We start from the raw sequence: 17,346 nt of genomic DNA on the forward strand, positions 1-17,346 counted from the left end.
AAAATTAAAATATAACAAAATTCAAAAAATGATACAAAAACAATTCAAAACTCTTGTAACATTTAAATGAATTTCTCCAAATTTTTTTGTTCATAGAGTGCTTGTTTGTAGGCCTCTAGGTTTGCATAATTATTATCATACAGTATATTCAGTATCCATTCTCATTTTATAACAATAATTTCATAATGTAATATGACCAATGTTATACTATCCTTTCATAAAACCCATAATTTCATGTATTACACGTTGACTGATACCCCATGACCAACCTCCCTCTAGAAGTGTTCATCAGATGTTAAGTATTATATTGAGGCTTGTTTATCCAAGATGAGGAACCAAAGGAAGTCTCTAAAAAGAGACTGACTTCGAATCAGTTTAAAACATTCCTGTGAATCTTTCATTAATTCATGATCATTAAACCAATTTTCGTGTAGATTTAAAAGTGACTCTTCCAGGAAAGTCTGCTCATACTCCAGAATTTCAGGAGATAATTTGTTGGTGTGGATAATGGAGTTACTTTTGTATGTATTGTATGAACTTTGGAAGGGCAGATCGACTCATCAAAACTAAGTGCTGCTAAAACTGATGTGTAATAAAATTTATGTTTTATGGCAAGACAAGAAAAATTTAAACAAAAAAAATTTTTCTCTGGCCTTTGGCCTCCTCTCTCCCCTTTCCTCTGTATTGTGTATCTGTATTATGCATTGACAAAACCTCCCCCATCAGCAGAAATACGTGCTCAACTCTAAAGGGCAACATTCTCCCAGTTTCAAAACGAAAACTCCTTAAAATATAGCATTCCTTATTGATCTCATATGGGGCCACGATGACCCACTGCCTATTCTTGCTTAGATCTGGGTTGTGTCCACTGTCAATAATACATCATTTAGTGTACAGGCCTCTGTGTCCAAAACTTATATAACTGTCCTTTGACCTCTAAGGGGAAGTTCTTGAAGCTTTCTGAGACGTTGTTCCCAGGTTATAATCCTCAACTTGCCTTGAATAAAATTTTCTATTTCTTTCTTAGAGTGACCAATTATTTTTTTTCATCGATACAGGCTTATGAGATAATTAAAAAGCATGCGTAAACCTATTTGAGAATTGGTAACTTTAGGAGTTAAGCCAAATAAGAGACTAACGGTAATTTTTAATGTAAATGCCCCTCAAAAACCATGGTGGTTGCAAAATTAGCAGGAGCAAGTTTTTCTTGCTTAATATTCTCCCAACATTGAAATCCATTTTGTTCATGTGCAGTGTTACTTACGATTTCTGGCTATTCTTATACTATTTATTGTGTCATAGCAGAAACCAAAGCCTGATCAGAGATTTTAAAAATCTCTTTTGATTTAATGATGATATAGTTTCATTCCGTAATTCATTACAGTTTTAACTATGCAATATACATATTTTTTTTTCTTTCTCTCCTGGATTATTCTAGTTATTTTCTTTTTTCTTTGACTGATGAAAGAATTTTTTTTTTGGATTAATGCTATTAAATTTTTTTTTGCTTTCTAATTCATTAAATGTTATCTAAGTTCTATCACTTTTTCCCCTACTTTATGAGATCTGTGGGGGACAACAGATAATTTTCCCTCTACCCTTCTAGGCTTTTGGCTGAGATTCACACCCCCTGTAATAGAAGGCAGATTAACAGGAGAAAACAAACAGAAATTTAATAATATGTATACACCCTGTATACATGGGAGATACCCAGGAAAACTGAGTAACTCCCCTAAAAGGCTTCAAACCACTACCTTGATAACCATCTCCAGCAAAAGACAAAATAAGTTGTGAGGAGTGGGAAGGGAGCCAAGAAACTATAGTAAACAAGGGTATGTTTGTTAATGCAGATTCAAGTCCATGCCTTATTCATTGAATAGAGATTTAGTCATCTTTCTCTTCATGGTACAGAGAGGGAGACATACTTGCAAATGGAGATTTCCTTTTAAATGTAAATGCCTCTTGCCAAAGGGTAACCTCTACTAGTTTTTAGAACTTCTCCTGTGTCTGCTGCTTTTTAAAAATAGCCAGCTCATGATAATCCTTATGCCAAGGAGGCATATTTTGGTACTGAAAATTCTGCTCCCCTTCAGGCTGAATTTATTGTTTTTTCTCTAGCACCTAGTAATAGGAAAGATATGTATTACAGGTTTAGAGGGAAGGTACAGAAAGAGGAGTTAGAAGTGAGAATGATGAAAGTACACCAGGGATAAATATGAGGAGTATATTGAAATATATACGGACATTTAATCATAACTCTGGACACATAAAATATATTTCTACTTCTTATGATTAATAAGAATAGCATGGCATGTTTCTGCTCTTAGACTAGCAAGGAAACATTAAAACATAAAAATAACAATTAGATACATAATCTTACTAATAATAAAGTCCTGAAATGATCTACAGAAGAATACACATTCAATGCAAGTGAAAATAAGAATAATACGTATAATTAGAACCATGGTAAACACAAGTAAGTTTCAGCAGCTGAGATGTTTCACACAATTATAAAAATTTGTGCATTGTAGTTATAATGCATGAATGAAAATCCATGGTGGAAAAAGAAAGAAAGGGAAATATATCAGTTTAATGATTCTCAGTGATGATGATGAAATATCTTGAGAGCAACCGATCAGAATCAGACACTCTTCTTGGAAGGAAAAAATTCATGTAGGCTTAATAAAGGGAATGAGTGATGAGTTCAGACAGTAACCTCAATAAGTCCCTAAAATAATGCATAGTATATTTCATAAGTTGTCACTTATAAAACTTTACAATGTAAAATACATTGTAAAATGAAGTTTGCAGGAGTCAGACACAAGTAATATAGATCAGAGAAGAAAATTGAAATTTTAAAACCAAATATTTACATGTGCACACACAGATCCCTTCACATGAATTATCTTCAGCTGCTCCCAAGACTGAAGGCTGATTATCTTTATCGGAGGTTTGTATGTGATGTATGATTCTTGAGAAGGCCTAACCAGTTGACTCCGATGATTTAAAATCACATAAACAAAGTATAAACCTGTGTACACTCATTTCCATATCTTAACCATTAAGGAAAAAAATCATTTCAAAAGAAATCTGTTAATCACTATGCCTTTTTTAATATATAAATAAGGGGTGATTTTTAAAGATTTCCAGAAATAGAATTTTCAACTAAACTAATGTTTGTTGACTGCTAATATTCACCGGACTGTCCAAATACCAAAGAAAGATATAAACTTGAGTAAGGAGAATCCTTGACCTTAATGAATTCATCACTGCGCTTTCACCAGCAAACAAAAAGCAAAGAAAACATTTACTTACATATTGCATATGTTGCACATTTGCTACATGCTGTGGAGAGCAAAAATATGACTAAGCCAACTCTACTCTCACAAAGTTTACAATCTTGTTGGAGAGAGAGAAACAATAAAAACACACATTTTTCTTAAAAGCACCTCATCAAATTAATCTTCAATTCCTTTCAATATACATTGAAATATGATTGCCCAGCTCCTTTGACTACTACTCAATGATTCAAGCACAGGGAAGGCAGTACTGAGAGCTTCTTCTTTTCCAGGGGTCATTTTGTAACAATGTCTCGAAGAGTTGGTTAAATGAGGTTTACATTGTCTCTTTTCAAGGGAAAAAATTTTTAAACCCAGTTCCTCCTTTTAATTCTATAGAGTTAAAGTTTTTCTGCCTGATGTGGAGAATTGAGAATCTCTCGACACCTCCAAAATGCCTCAGGAATTGTGTTACAGCTAGTGTTTCATTAATCTACACACAGACACACACACAGACACACACACACACACACACACAGATTTAAAAGTTTATATGAAGTCTTTGAATTTAGGGAGGCACATTATGGTGATTAAGAAATTCAACTCTGCCGTTTTTGATGGATTCCATACTCCATTGCATAAATGCATCTCTTTTCTGCGTAATCAGAGATCATTTTTTGCAGATAAATGATCAAACTTTTAGCTGTTATGGCAAAATGAATCCACATTACTAAGAGATTTCTGTATATTACACAATGTCTCTTGTAATCGCTAGTCATTACTGAAATAACTTCAACCATTTGCCCCTCCAACCCGGGACTTATATTTGCTTTTGTTAATTCTGCACTCTTTCCTTTGCTCTCCAGTTATCAGCTATCATTTCTTGTTAATAATATTTGAGTCATCATCACTTAATCTACTAATTTTCTACTCTCACTTTGTCAATGACTGAGAAAACAGGATGTCAAAGCATATGAAAAGTCAATTTAATAATGGTTTAACATGTAGTGTGATAACATGCTCACACAAGAATGATCATGGAGGAATTTAGTCACCATTCAGAAGCTTTCTTTACTAATTTGTGCAGGTCTATATCTGAATAATTTGTGTACTGAAATGAACTCCCTACATGGTGATTCAGTATTCCATATGAACAGAAAGATGATAATTCACCTCCCATGTGTTATTATTTAGTTTGTGTCATGCGTTTGGGGGTTACTCTACTATTTTCCTAATTGCTGTAGCAATTGAATGCCTGAAGCCATGCAGATTTGCTTTAACTGCAACATGCAGAGATTTGTCATGGAAACAGTTTTCTATGTATGAGTCTCGGGAGAGTATTTTTTATGTCTTTGTTCCTCACACTACAGATACGTGGATTCAGCATTGGAATGACAGTGGTATAGAATACAGTTGCCACCTGTGTCTGGGTCAGGGATGATGTGTTATCAGGCTGCAAATATGTGAAAATCAGGGACCCATAGAAGATGGTCACCCCCATGAGGTGGGAGGCACAGGTGGAAAAGGCTTTCTGTCTGCCTGCTGCAGACTGGATCTTCAGGATGGCTGAGATGATGGCAATGTAGGTGATTGTGGTGAGGAAGAGAGAACTAAGCAGGGTGAACCCGGCTAAAACGAAGATCACCATTTCTGTGCTGAATGCATGCACGCAGGAAAGCACCAAAAGAGCTGTGGTGTCACAGAAAAATGTTTGATGCTGACATAACAGAATGCCAAACTGCTGATCACACAGATGTATACCAGAGAACTGGTGAAGCCTATCTTCTGCAATTTGTGACTGCCCTATTTTCTTTCCTTCTCTTTCATGACTGTGATACTTTTCAAGATTACTAGCCAGGTATTTTACAGGATGTCTCTCAATTTAAGTTAGCCTGGTGTTTGCTCCTGATTAACTTGAAGTTATTCATTACGGGAAAAAGTACCAGTGAGACGATACGTATGCCCTTTTCATATTATCAGAGGACACATGATGTTGTTAAGTGATATTATTAGTGATGTTAAATTTGGTAACTTAATTAGTGTCTGCCAGACTTCTTTCTTTCTTTCTTTCTTTCTTTCTTTTTGGCTGTGTTGGGTCTTCGTTTCTGTGCGAGGGCTTTCTCTAGTTGTGGCAAGCGGGGGCCACTCTTAATCGCGGTGCGCGGGCCTCTCACTATCGCGGCCTCTCTTGTTGCAGAGCACAGGCTCCAGACGCGCAGGCTCAGTAATTGTGTCTCACAGGCCTAGCTGCTCCGCGGCATGTGGGATCTTCCCAGACCAGGGCTTGAACCCGTGTCCCCTGCACTGGCAGGCAGATTCTCAACCACTGCGCCACCAGGGAAGCCCCCAGACTTCTTTACTGTAAAGTTACAATTTTTACTTCGTCGTATATATATATTATTTTCTTCCATATACATAATATACATATATGTGTACCTATGTATATTACATATATATGTATACATATATATGTTTATTATGAATATGGAAGAAAATTTAGATTTTGTATATATTTCATTTATACCTTTTGGCTTCCATCAATATGTTGCCTCTACTGATGACTGCTATGTTGTTTTCTAAATTTCCATTTCCCTTTATTCTTTCAATATATTTTAATTGTAGTTATTCTGTAACGAACAATTCTTTCTTCCTCATGTATTTAGTTAGTTAGCTAGTTACTTATACTAATATGCACACATTGATACTTATTTCTTTCTCTGGGATTATTATTTGATTAGTTGCTCAAGTTATTCTAGTTTTGCTAACAAAACCATCATTCAGTTAGCTCCTGGTGCTTTGCTTTTCGCCATGCTCTTGTCCTTTTTTGCCTGTTTGTTTTGTTTTCACTTCTTACATCCTGGCAGCACAATGTACTCCAGGTTCATCTTATACTTTCATGGACTCAGCTCTAGAAACAACCACTTCTCCAAGGATCCCTGCTATATTTTATGAGAGGGTGGCATTTGGGAACCAGGATCTGGACATCATATTCTATTTTCATGGGTGCATTTGTATTTTGCCCTTAAGAATATGTGACAAATCTTTAATATTTTAATGCTTTTAAATTTTAAGTCTTTGTAATCATAACTTTTCAGATGAAGACTCTATGCTGTGGTTAAAAATGTTTAGATTTGGGAACCATAATTTTGAGTTTGTTTCCAGAAATATCATTTACTAGCTTTATGACCATCTGAAAATGTCTTAATCTCTTTGATCCTCAGTGTCCTTGTCTGCAAAGTGACAATAGTGGTACCTGCCTCATGCGTTTGTGAGGATTAAATTAAATAACACATATAAAATATCTTGCATGATAATGAGATTATACTAGGTATTCAGTCAATATTCCCTGCTCTCAATATAAATGGCCTTATAATAATCTATTATATCAATACATCCACATTTATTAAACTGTTTCTTCCACTGTTGGACTTTCACATTAATCACAGTTTTCCTTTATTTTTAAAAAGTAATGCAGAATACACATTGATTTCTATTCTTTAGATAAATAACCAGAGGTCGTACTGGGAGGACAAAACTACACCTTTCTGCTACATATTAGTGTGAGGCCTTCTGGACCAGTCTGCCAAATTTTAACTTCCATGAGCATTGTCCTTGACCATCAGTTTCAACATAACCTTGCCTACACTGACCATTTACATCTTATCAAGCTTCATATTTAACAGAGCATGATCAATCAAAGGTTATCTCATTAGATGTTTATTTCATCACTATGTGTGAAGAACACTTCTTTATATCATTGTTTACTATTTGTATGACCATCACTTTAAATATTATTGAAAATCTGACTCCAATAAGTGGCTGTAATTTTTGTTTGTTTGTTTATTTGTTTTTTAATTGTACTAAATAGAAAAACTTCTAACTTTTAAATTATTTTCAAAATTTACTTACTCTTCAATATCAAATATGCTAGGACATAAAGGTAAGAAAACAATCCTTTGAAATAATTAACTCACCAATTTATTAAATTAGTAAATATTGAGCACCTACTATGTAATAAGCACTTTTCCAGTTATCCTAGAACTACGAAGTTAAATATGAGGCAGTCTTTTCCTTATAGGAATAAACAGCCCAGAAGAGGAATTAGAAGTAAAAACAAATATTTACAGTTAATTTTCACAATGCAATGTGCAATGATAGAACAATGCAGGAAATAATCCAATTTTCTCAAGAAAGTTATCAAGAACATCTCTGGAGTGGTAGGAATTCTTGCCCTTGGTTTTTGAGAATCATTACTGCACTGTAGAGAAAAGATTCTAAACAAAATGACAGATGTTTGCAAGGGCAAGGAGAAAAGAATTTACATCATAGTAATTTGAAGAAATAAGACATTTACTATATATGATCTATAGTATGGGGTTGGGGAATGAAGAGGCAATAAGAGGAAATGTAAAATCTAAAGATAAGTGTAAACAGGCTAAGCAATTTGGACTTCTTATTGAAAGAGGAGAAAATATATGGCACTAGGAAAAGAATTATGACCACAACCTTTGTTCTAGGATAAAAGTGAAGATATATTAAATGGAAACTAGGCAAATTGCAATGGAATAAGTCAGAAATCTACTTCAATAGTTAGGATCCGAGAACATGGGGACTTGAACAGAGACAGCACCAATGATGATTAATAAAGAAGGGGAAACTTATTTTAAGGGCATTTGGGGACAGAGCGACAACACTTAATCCAATAAATATTTGGATAAAGTAAGAGTGATGAACCTAGGCTGGCAATTAGGGATTTAGCTGGTGTGACTGATTGGAAGCATATTTAATCAGAAAAAAATAATATAAGAATAGAAATTGGGTGCAGGGACATTGCTAAGATTATTTTAAAATGCTGGGTTTGAGATACTTGAAGGACATTCAGAAAAAAAGCTATTTTTCTTGGGTGAGATATAAAATGATCAGACATCTAATAAAAGTACAAATATATCTCTTACTCAGACGTTCTTAGTTATCTTAGCTTGTAAGACAAATTGCATTGTAACACTATGTGTAATAAAAGGAGAACTGGCCTGAAATTCAGAATGCCACTATTCCAGAGTCTAGAACAATATCTCACCCATATTGTGCCTCATATATATTCCCTTGATGAATAAATATTATAGGTTGGAAACTGTGAAAACCATTTTACTTAATTCAATTAAGGGACACATAAACAGAGATAGCATTTTCTGTGTAAATATTAGTTACTGTTTAGATTTTCTAGTCTATTACTTCCTTTAAATATTTTTCCTCTTCTTTCTATGAGTCTATTTTGCTATTCTTTTCTAGTTTGTTTATTTGTTTACTAAAATGTTTTTGTACTTTGGAAATATATTTAGTTTTAAAAATTCCTGCTATATTAACCCTGTTATCCCCACATTTTAGGTGCTATCTCTTAATTTCCTATTATGAGAAATATTGGATTAACAAGTCGTTGAAGTTCTGTTGGACTGCCTTTAAACTTATATTCATATTTTTCTTTTGTTCGTTGCTTGTTTCCATTTATCCTGCCATGAAGTACTGTTGATAAGCTTGATATGGGTGCTTGGCTAACCTTTAAAAGAAACAAGATCTTTCGGTCTGGATCTGCATAAAGAAATATTAACTTTAATAAATAATTTAATACTGATCTTTCTTTGTTAACTTAGAACACATTATATGTTTCCTATGGGAAGTTTCAAATCACCTTTCATTTCAGGAGAAAAAATCTTGAGTATAGTTTGTGATAACTCTTCTGTTTCTTTGGCTTGGTTTTCATCTTTGGAGAATTAAAATATATGCATGTTCTGCTTTCTTCATCTATATATTCTGCCTTTCTTATATTTTTCTGACTGTATTTTTCTTTTTTTGGATGTGTTCACTTTTGAAAAAATTTTCCTATGACCTTTTCCCCCTTATCTCATGTAAATAACGTTTAGAGGTATATAAAGGTAGGAACTCTCTTGAGAAATAATATACACACCATAAATTTCACCTGCATTATATTATATATTCAAAATGTATAATTCACGATGTGTAATATGTTTAAAGGGTTATATATGTTCATCACTCCTAAAAGAATCCTTGCAGCAGCTAGCAGTTATTCTCCATACTCTCCCCCCCAAAACTAGGAACTACTATCAACTTTCTGTATATCAGTTTGCCTATTCTGGATATTTCATGTGAGTTGCATCATATAGTATGTTGTGTTTTGTAACTAAGGTATTTCCTTAAAATAATGTTTTTAAAGTTCACCCACCCATGGTGTAGGATGTATAAGTATTTCATTTCTTCTTTATTGCCATACTATACTCCATTGCATGGATACATCACATTTCATTTATTCATTCATCATCTGATTGCCATTTGGGTTGTTTCTACTCTTTGGCTATCCTTCATAATGCTTATGAACATTTTCAGGCAAGTGCTTAAGTGAATTTATGCTTTCAATGAACTTGGTTGATACTGAAGGGTAGGCCCAAGCCCAGATGGTTTCACTGGTGTATTGTACCAGGCATTAAAAAGAAAAATCAATTCTTTCAACAATGCAGAAAAGGACAACATGTGGTAGACAACAGATCAACAACACAGAAGAAACCTATTTTCCAGGATTACTCTGAAAAAGAACCATCCTCACACCCTAGTCAGCTAATCTCTGCAAGGTTATAACCAAGGAAGCTTCTTTTTTCTTCGTTGAGCCACTCTGTTTCTGAATCCCATTGTTACACCAGGATAGCCTGTACCCTGACTATTACAAACTCTCTTCTGAGAACAATATCATCAACAGATAAACTCTTCTTTCTTTTGTGGAGTTTTCCTTCTGTGAATAGGACTGTGCCTGTATGTTGGAGAAGATTTAGCTAGTAGTGCCCAAATCACGTTGCCTTCTATCAGCACTTCTAGAGAATATCTGCCAGAAATATACACCTTTCCACAATCCCCGGTATTTTATTTAAAGCTTTCTTTAATATAGTAATGAATTCTATTTTTTTCATCTCTGATGATCATAGTATAATCAGGTAGAAAATGTCGTATCAGAGAGTCTGATGAAGAATATGAACACTAGGGTTAGACTATCTGGGCTCAAATGTGAACTTGTTCTTTAACTAGTGAAGTGACCATGAACCCAGTTATTTAATCTGTGTGGTCTCCAGTTTCAAGATCTGTAAATTGCAACCTTCAGATACATTTATTGAGGTATATATCTAGGCGCTGGGGATACAATGTTGGACAAAGTAAGCGAGAATCCTGCACTCATTAAGCTTACATGATAGTGTGTTGGGGGAGGCAGACAAGACACAAAATGCTTTAGCAAAACATATAAAATGTTAGCTAGACATAACTGCTATGGAAAACAGAGGAGGCATAAAAGGGGGGAGGGAACAGGTACAGTTTTTAAATCCGATGGTAAGGATGTTTTTATTAAGAATAGAATAAGGAAAAAGCATGCAGCTGTCTATGAAAAGGAAGTTTCAGAATGAGGAAATAGAAAAATTCCAGGTAGTGTCAGGACTAATGTGTACAGAAGAGTTAGGGTGTCATGTGGTCTAATCAAAGTGAGTATGAGTGATAGAATAGGAAGGAATGAGTTCATAGAGGTAGGAGTGGGGACAAAGTCATTGTGGACCAGTGGGCCCTTATGAAGGTTTTCATTTTCACTGTTAGTATGATGAGAAGTCTTGTAGGATTTGTGAAGAAAGTGATATAATCCAACTTATTGTTTAACAGTATTGCTCTGGCTCTTATATTGACACTTAGATTCAAGAGGGATATGGCCAACCAGAGAAAAGCCAGGAGGCTGCAGCAATAATTTTAAGACTGAGATGATGGATTTTTGGGTCAGGATGGTAGCAGAAAAAATGTTGAGAAGTAGTCAGACTCCAAACATATTCTGTATTTTGAATCAACATAATATGCTGATAGATTGGATGTAAGGTATGTGAGATAAAGAGAAAATTTCAGGATTCCTTTTAAGACTTTGTCTGAATAGGTAGAAAGACTTGAGAAAACATGTAGATATTGCTGGTACCTACCTGAAAGTTACCTTGTGAAGATCAATTGTTTTCGTTCTATATCTAAAGCTGCTTAAATGTTGACTGGCACATGGTAAGTGCTTAGCAAAATATGTTATCACCATTATAGCAATCAATTATTGGGAAGTAAACACAGCTGTTTATGTTTTGGGCATGTTCTATTCTTGTGTTATTTCCTCTATCATGAGTTGATAAGTAGCATTTTGGCATGGCATCATAATAAAGCATATTACATTTTAAATTACTTCAGACCACATTTTACATAAAGTACAAAATGGACTAATATAACAAGGAATGTTCAGGGCAAATGCAAAAGTCTAAATCTTTTATATTCCCCGTAGATTATATTACACATGTGTAATGATAGTACATAAATGGTTTCCAAACTGTATTGTAGAAGAATAGGTAGCCTTAATTTAATTAGAGTTTAGTTTACTTTAATTATAATTTTTCCAAGTTAAGTGTTGTCCACAAAAAACATAGAACCTGTTGACCATATTTGCCAACACAAACCAACAGGGTACATTTACTAATCATAGAACTAGAAATGAAAGAATGGTAAAAACAAAGTTTGTAAAAAAGACTAGAAAAATGAAAAGCCCATTAATATAGGAAATGACATATGCTTATAAAAGATGAGAGAGGAGCCAAAAATAGTATATTATTGGGCTTCCCTGGTGGCGCAGTGGTTCAGAATCCGCCTGCCAATGCAGGGGACATGGGTTTGAGCCCTGGTCCGGCAAGATCCCACATGCTGTGGAGCAACTAAACCCGTGCGCCACAACTACCGAGCCTGTGCTCTAGAGCCCGTGCTCCGCAACAAGAGAAGCCACTGCAATGAGAAGCCTGCGCACTAGAGTGAAGAGTAACCCCAGCTCGCCGCAACTAGAGAAAGACGGCGCACAGCAACGAAGACCCAACACAGCCAAAAATAAATAAAATTAAAAAAAAAAAAAGAGTTGACACATTTTTAAAAAACGTATATTATTAAACCACTGGAAGCAAAAACATATAGCAATAGCTGTAAATATAGATTGTAGGAAACATGGATATCAGAATAAAAAATCATAATAATTTCAAATGGCATTCATATATGATAAGGGAATTTTTTAAATAAATGAAGTATTGGAAAATAATGCTTATTTTAAAAACTTGAGTAAATTTGTTGACAATTTTGAATTAGTAAAAATAATTTCAACTTTTAACTCCTAAAAGAAAGTCTGTACTTCTGCATCTAATTTTTAACATTTAAAACATTTGTAAGAAAAATAATCATACATAGTTTTGAAGAGAAAACAATCTAAATTTCAAAAAATAAATTTTTTTATAATCATTATTTTTTGAATAAAAACTACCTAGTTACTAAAGTTTAAACAAAAAAAATGAAATACTTGGAAAATGAAAAATATATTCTTAAATGACCTTTAAATAGCAGAGAAAATTAAAATTGCAAACTAAGATTATGTACAAGAATAATTTTAAAATAAATTTTAGCTCTCTACCTGACTAAAGTTTGTGGATTGCCACATCTGAATTCATTGTAAGGTAGTAGCTGAACAACTTGTCTCTGTTAAACCCTTTAAAACAAATGAGTCAAGCAATTAATTCAAGAGTTTATTTTTAATGATCATAACAAACCTATAGAAATCAGGAGAACGGTAATGATGTTCTGAAATACACAGAATTTCAACAATAAGGCAGTTTACTGAAGGTTCCTGACATGTCACAGAAAGGTAGGGTTTTTAAATGTTTTCAGAGAGCCCCCAGGAGCTATCACTGCATGCAGATTTTTAACCTGATGAATTTACAAACATTTCATGTTCAAAGCATTGCAAAACGAGAGTCTCAATTTTCCCCATGTACCAAAAACACATTCACCTTAAATTTCAATGACAAAGGAATAATCAAATGTTAAACTTGTAAGTGTACACAGAAAGCTGCAAAAAAGGACATAGGAAATGACAGAAATATTGCTCATGTATATAATATATACATAAATACATAACTATCAATCTGGAAGGACACATACAAAGCTGTTAATAACTTTTAGGGCATTTGTATTTTCTTAAATTTTTCCATGTTTTCAAACTTTCTCCAATATAAACATATTCCATTCTAAACCAAAATTGTGAAGTGCTGACTTTTTCCTTAGCTGTTTGTGTTTGTCCTTTAAATCAACCAAAAGAAATTTATAAATCACAAGTGAATATTCTTTAATAAAAAGCCATCATACACTAAAACTACTGCAGGAATGTGAATCTTCTAACGATAATGGCCAGCTTTCATTAGGACTGCCTTAAATGCTTCACGTCCATTATCTGACTTAATCTTTACAATAACACTATGGACCTGCAACTGTTATTTATCTTGTGCAGTTGAAGAAACTTGAGGCTTAAAGTTTCAGTGATTTTTTAAAGGGTTATACAGCTAAAAGGGTAGCTAGGGTCCAAATCCTGGAGTGTTTGGTTCCAAAGTAAGTGCTCTTAATCACTCTGCTATGTTGCTTCTCCACAAATTAAATGAAATGGTTTCTGAAACTGGTATCATTGTTCCCAAAATGGAGCTCTTTTCAAGCATAACAATTTCTGAAGTTAGATTATGCATGGGATTTAGTACGATATAGTTTTAAATGTGACAACTGTACCTTTGCATTTTGCAAATCAGTTGCCTTTAAAAACATATATATTTGGACCATGGATTTAACATATTTCATGGATTACAATTACAATGTGTATTTCTAAAGGCATAGTCTTTGAAATGCCAAAGATCATATTTGGTCAAGCAAAGGATGGTTTAAGAGAATAAATAAATAAATAAATAAATAAATAAATAAATAAATAAATAAATTTGTTTCTGGAGAAAGAGCAAGGAAATACACTATAGGGAAGAAAAAAAAGAAAAGATGAGCTTAAAAATTTAGCTTCAGTCTTATTTTATGCTTGGAGCTCTTTCCCTTCTGCGTGACTCTAATGAGAGCCTTTTTTACTTCTTTGTTTCGAAGACTATATAAAAGTGGATTCAGCATGGGGATGACAATAGTATAAAAAACAGAAGCCACTTGATCCTTTCTCAAGGAGTAGTACTTACTTGGTTTTAAATAAGTAAAAATCAAAGTGCTATAAAAGATGGTAACTCCCAGCAGATGGGAGGCACAAGTAGAGAAGGCTTTTCGCTTCCCTGAAGTGGAAGTAATTTTCAGGATAGTAGACAGGATGGACACATAGGACACAGATATTGTGATAAGAGACACCACTAGGGTGGAGCCAGCGAAAATGGATATTGTGATTTCAATGTCCTGTGTGTCAGTGCAGGACAGGGCTAAAATTGGGGGTGTTTCACAGAAAAAGTGATGGATTATATTGGAGTCGCAGAAATCCAATCTGCTCATGCAAAGCACATTGACAAAGGAGTCCATGAAGCCAATAAAATAGGATCCAAAGACTAGGGAGCAGCAGCGTCTTGTGGACATAACCACTGGGTAATGCAGAGGATTGCAGATAGCTACATAGCGATCATAAGCCATTGAGGAGAGAAGAAAACATTCAGTGGCACCCAAGAAGATAAAGCAATTCATCTGGGTGAAGCAGTTCAGGTATGAAATATACTTGGTGGAAGTCAGTAAGTTTTGTAAGGTTTTAGGGGTGATGACGGTTGAGTAACTGAGGTCAAGAAATGACAGGTGACTGAGGAAAAAATACATGGGGGTGTGAAGCTGGAGATCCAGGTGGATTATCAACATCATCCCTGCATTCAGCAACACAGTGATCAGGTATATCAGGAGAAATAACGTAAAGAGGACCAGCTGGATCTCTTCAGAATCTGTCAGTCCCATGAGGATGAAGTCAGACACATGTGTGCTATTCCTTCTACCCATAGTGTTCAAATGCTCTAAACTGTTGAGAAATCAAAGTTGATACTTAGCAGGAATTACTTCAAGAAGATTTGTGTTTCTATGCCTGACATGACATATTTATATTAGTTTATGTTTCTAGAAAGTGATAATAATGAAGTGTGTATACTGTATGAAGAGAAAAATCTTAATTTGATTGCCAAATATAGAAATAGGTACAAGTTGACATTTGGGTATAACAAAAGCTAATATAATGAAGAATTAGAATAAGCCTGACACTGTTCTAAATGCTTCCCGTTTTTAATGCATTTAATACCCATGAGATTATTATACCATAATTAGTACTATTAGCCACATTTTTCATATGTGAAAAAGGGCACAGAGAATTTAGGTAACTTATCCAGTGTTAGACCTACTAAATACTGGCTCTGTAATTCTACCAAGATAGATTGACTCCAGAGAGCATGTCCATAATACTATATTCCTATTTATAATTAATTTTAACAAACCCGAGGAAAAAAATACTAGATATATAAAAAACAATGATAGAAGAATAGTTTTAGTACACCATGTGCTGTTCTTTCATTTCTAATAGTATATAATACTAATGACAAATAAATTTCAACAAGTGGACTTTAGTAGGGTGTATTAAAATGATAGACCACATGTTAGTACTAATTTAAAAAAGATATGTTTTCCTAACTTGACCATTCAAAATCAGATTTCTTCCAAAATTATTTTTCTGAAATATGCACATTGCTTGTAGACCCTGATTACATCAACTCTGTATTTCTGTTTCCACAAATCCTGGCATTACTTAGGGTAAGGTCTAAATGATACCTGTATGCATATTTTTCTGATAATGTCCCCATTTTATTTGATCCTAACTAAAACCTTCTAATTTTGAGAATAATACTTACCAGGAGCCAAAGTTGGTGAAAAAACACTTTCTACCCATATAATGTGTCTAGAAGTATGTCAATCTCAAATTTTGCTCACAAATAAAATATGAAGACCATTTCAGTCGAAAATTTCTGTGATATAATATTTTTCTTTGGCATAAGTTCTCTTTAAATTTTAGAGTATTCATTTTGTTTTATTCTGAGGGAAAAATAAATCAACTTAGAAATTTTGTTCAGCTCCCAATCAAATGTAAAATTTGCCAGGAAGTTTTGTCTTAGAAGAGTATCAGGGATCCACTGTGTACACACTTAAGCGGAGCCGAGTATGCCTTGCCTCTCATCCTGATAATTTCAGGGTACTTCATATACTGGGGATTGATGATAATACAACATTTTGTCATCCCAGTGGACTAATTTCCAAGGAAGATTACTTGGCTTGTCTCCAAGAACAAAAGTTCAAGGACTAATTGCAGCTATACTAGATTTTGAGAAGCTAGTCATCTTTTCCTCTAGAAGCCACACAATGAAGAGCCTAATGGTTTGGTGTTCCTTTGTGATGCTCTAAATTGATGCCTGGAGTGGTAGAGAAACTATTTCTAGAGAAATACTTAGTCTGTGACTGAAACCATCAGGGATGGAATCAGACATGCTTCACAATGAAACTTTTATTTTTAAATGTGTGACACTATTATAGGAGTAAATATGTTCATTAGAAAGAAAATGAAAATATAATAAAATTCAAAGAACAATGTAAAAATAATCAAAACTGTTGTAACATTTTGATAAATTTCTCCTAATTATTTGTTGTTTATAGAATGCTTATTTTTATACATTTAGATTTGCATAATTAGTATCATACTGCATATTCAGCATCCACCCTCATTTTATAACTACAATTTCATGACACACTGACCAATGTGATACTAGCCTTTCATAAAACCCATAATTCATGTGTTGTGCATTGACTGATACCCCATGAACATCTTCATTCTAATGAAATCTTCCTCAGATGTTAAGAATTTTATTGAATGTATTTATCCAAGATGAGGAAACAAAGGAAAACTTTTTTTTTTTTTTATAAATTTATAAATTTATTTATTTATTTTTGGCTGTGTTGGGTCTTCGTTTCTGTGCGAGGGCTTTCTCTAGTTGCGGCGAGCGGGGGCCACTCTTCATCGCAGTCCACGGGCCTCTCACTATCGTGGCCTCTCTTGTTGCGGAGCACAGGCTCCAGACGCGCAGGCTCAGTTGTGGCTCACGGGCCTAGTTGCTCCGTGGCATGTGGGATCTTCCCAGACCAGAGC

At 34.2% G+C, this 17,346-nt stretch overlaps 1 protein-coding gene across 1 annotated transcript; it reads right to left on the reverse strand.

Moving 5' to 3' along the window:
- Positions 1 to 4,578: 4,578 nt before the first annotated feature.
- Positions 4,579 to 15,164, reverse strand: LOC103008174 (olfactory receptor 8H3-like). Its single transcript, XM_007181243.2, has 2 exons — positions 14,591 to 15,164; positions 4,579 to 4,940 (listed from the first exon to the last, which is right to left on the reverse strand). Exons 1-2 carry the CDS (start codon positions 15,162 to 15,164, stop codon positions 4,579 to 4,581), a joined length of 936 nt encoding a protein of 311 aa, XP_007181305.2.
- Between the last annotated feature and the right edge of the window lie 2,182 nt (positions 15,165 to 17,346).

The sequence above is a fragment of the Balaenoptera acutorostrata genome, chromosome 9 (genome assembly GCF_949987535.1).
Source record: "Balaenoptera acutorostrata chromosome 9, mBalAcu1.1, whole genome shotgun sequence".
Lineage (NCBI taxonomy): Eukaryota > Metazoa > Chordata > Mammalia > Artiodactyla > Balaenopteridae > Balaenoptera > Balaenoptera acutorostrata.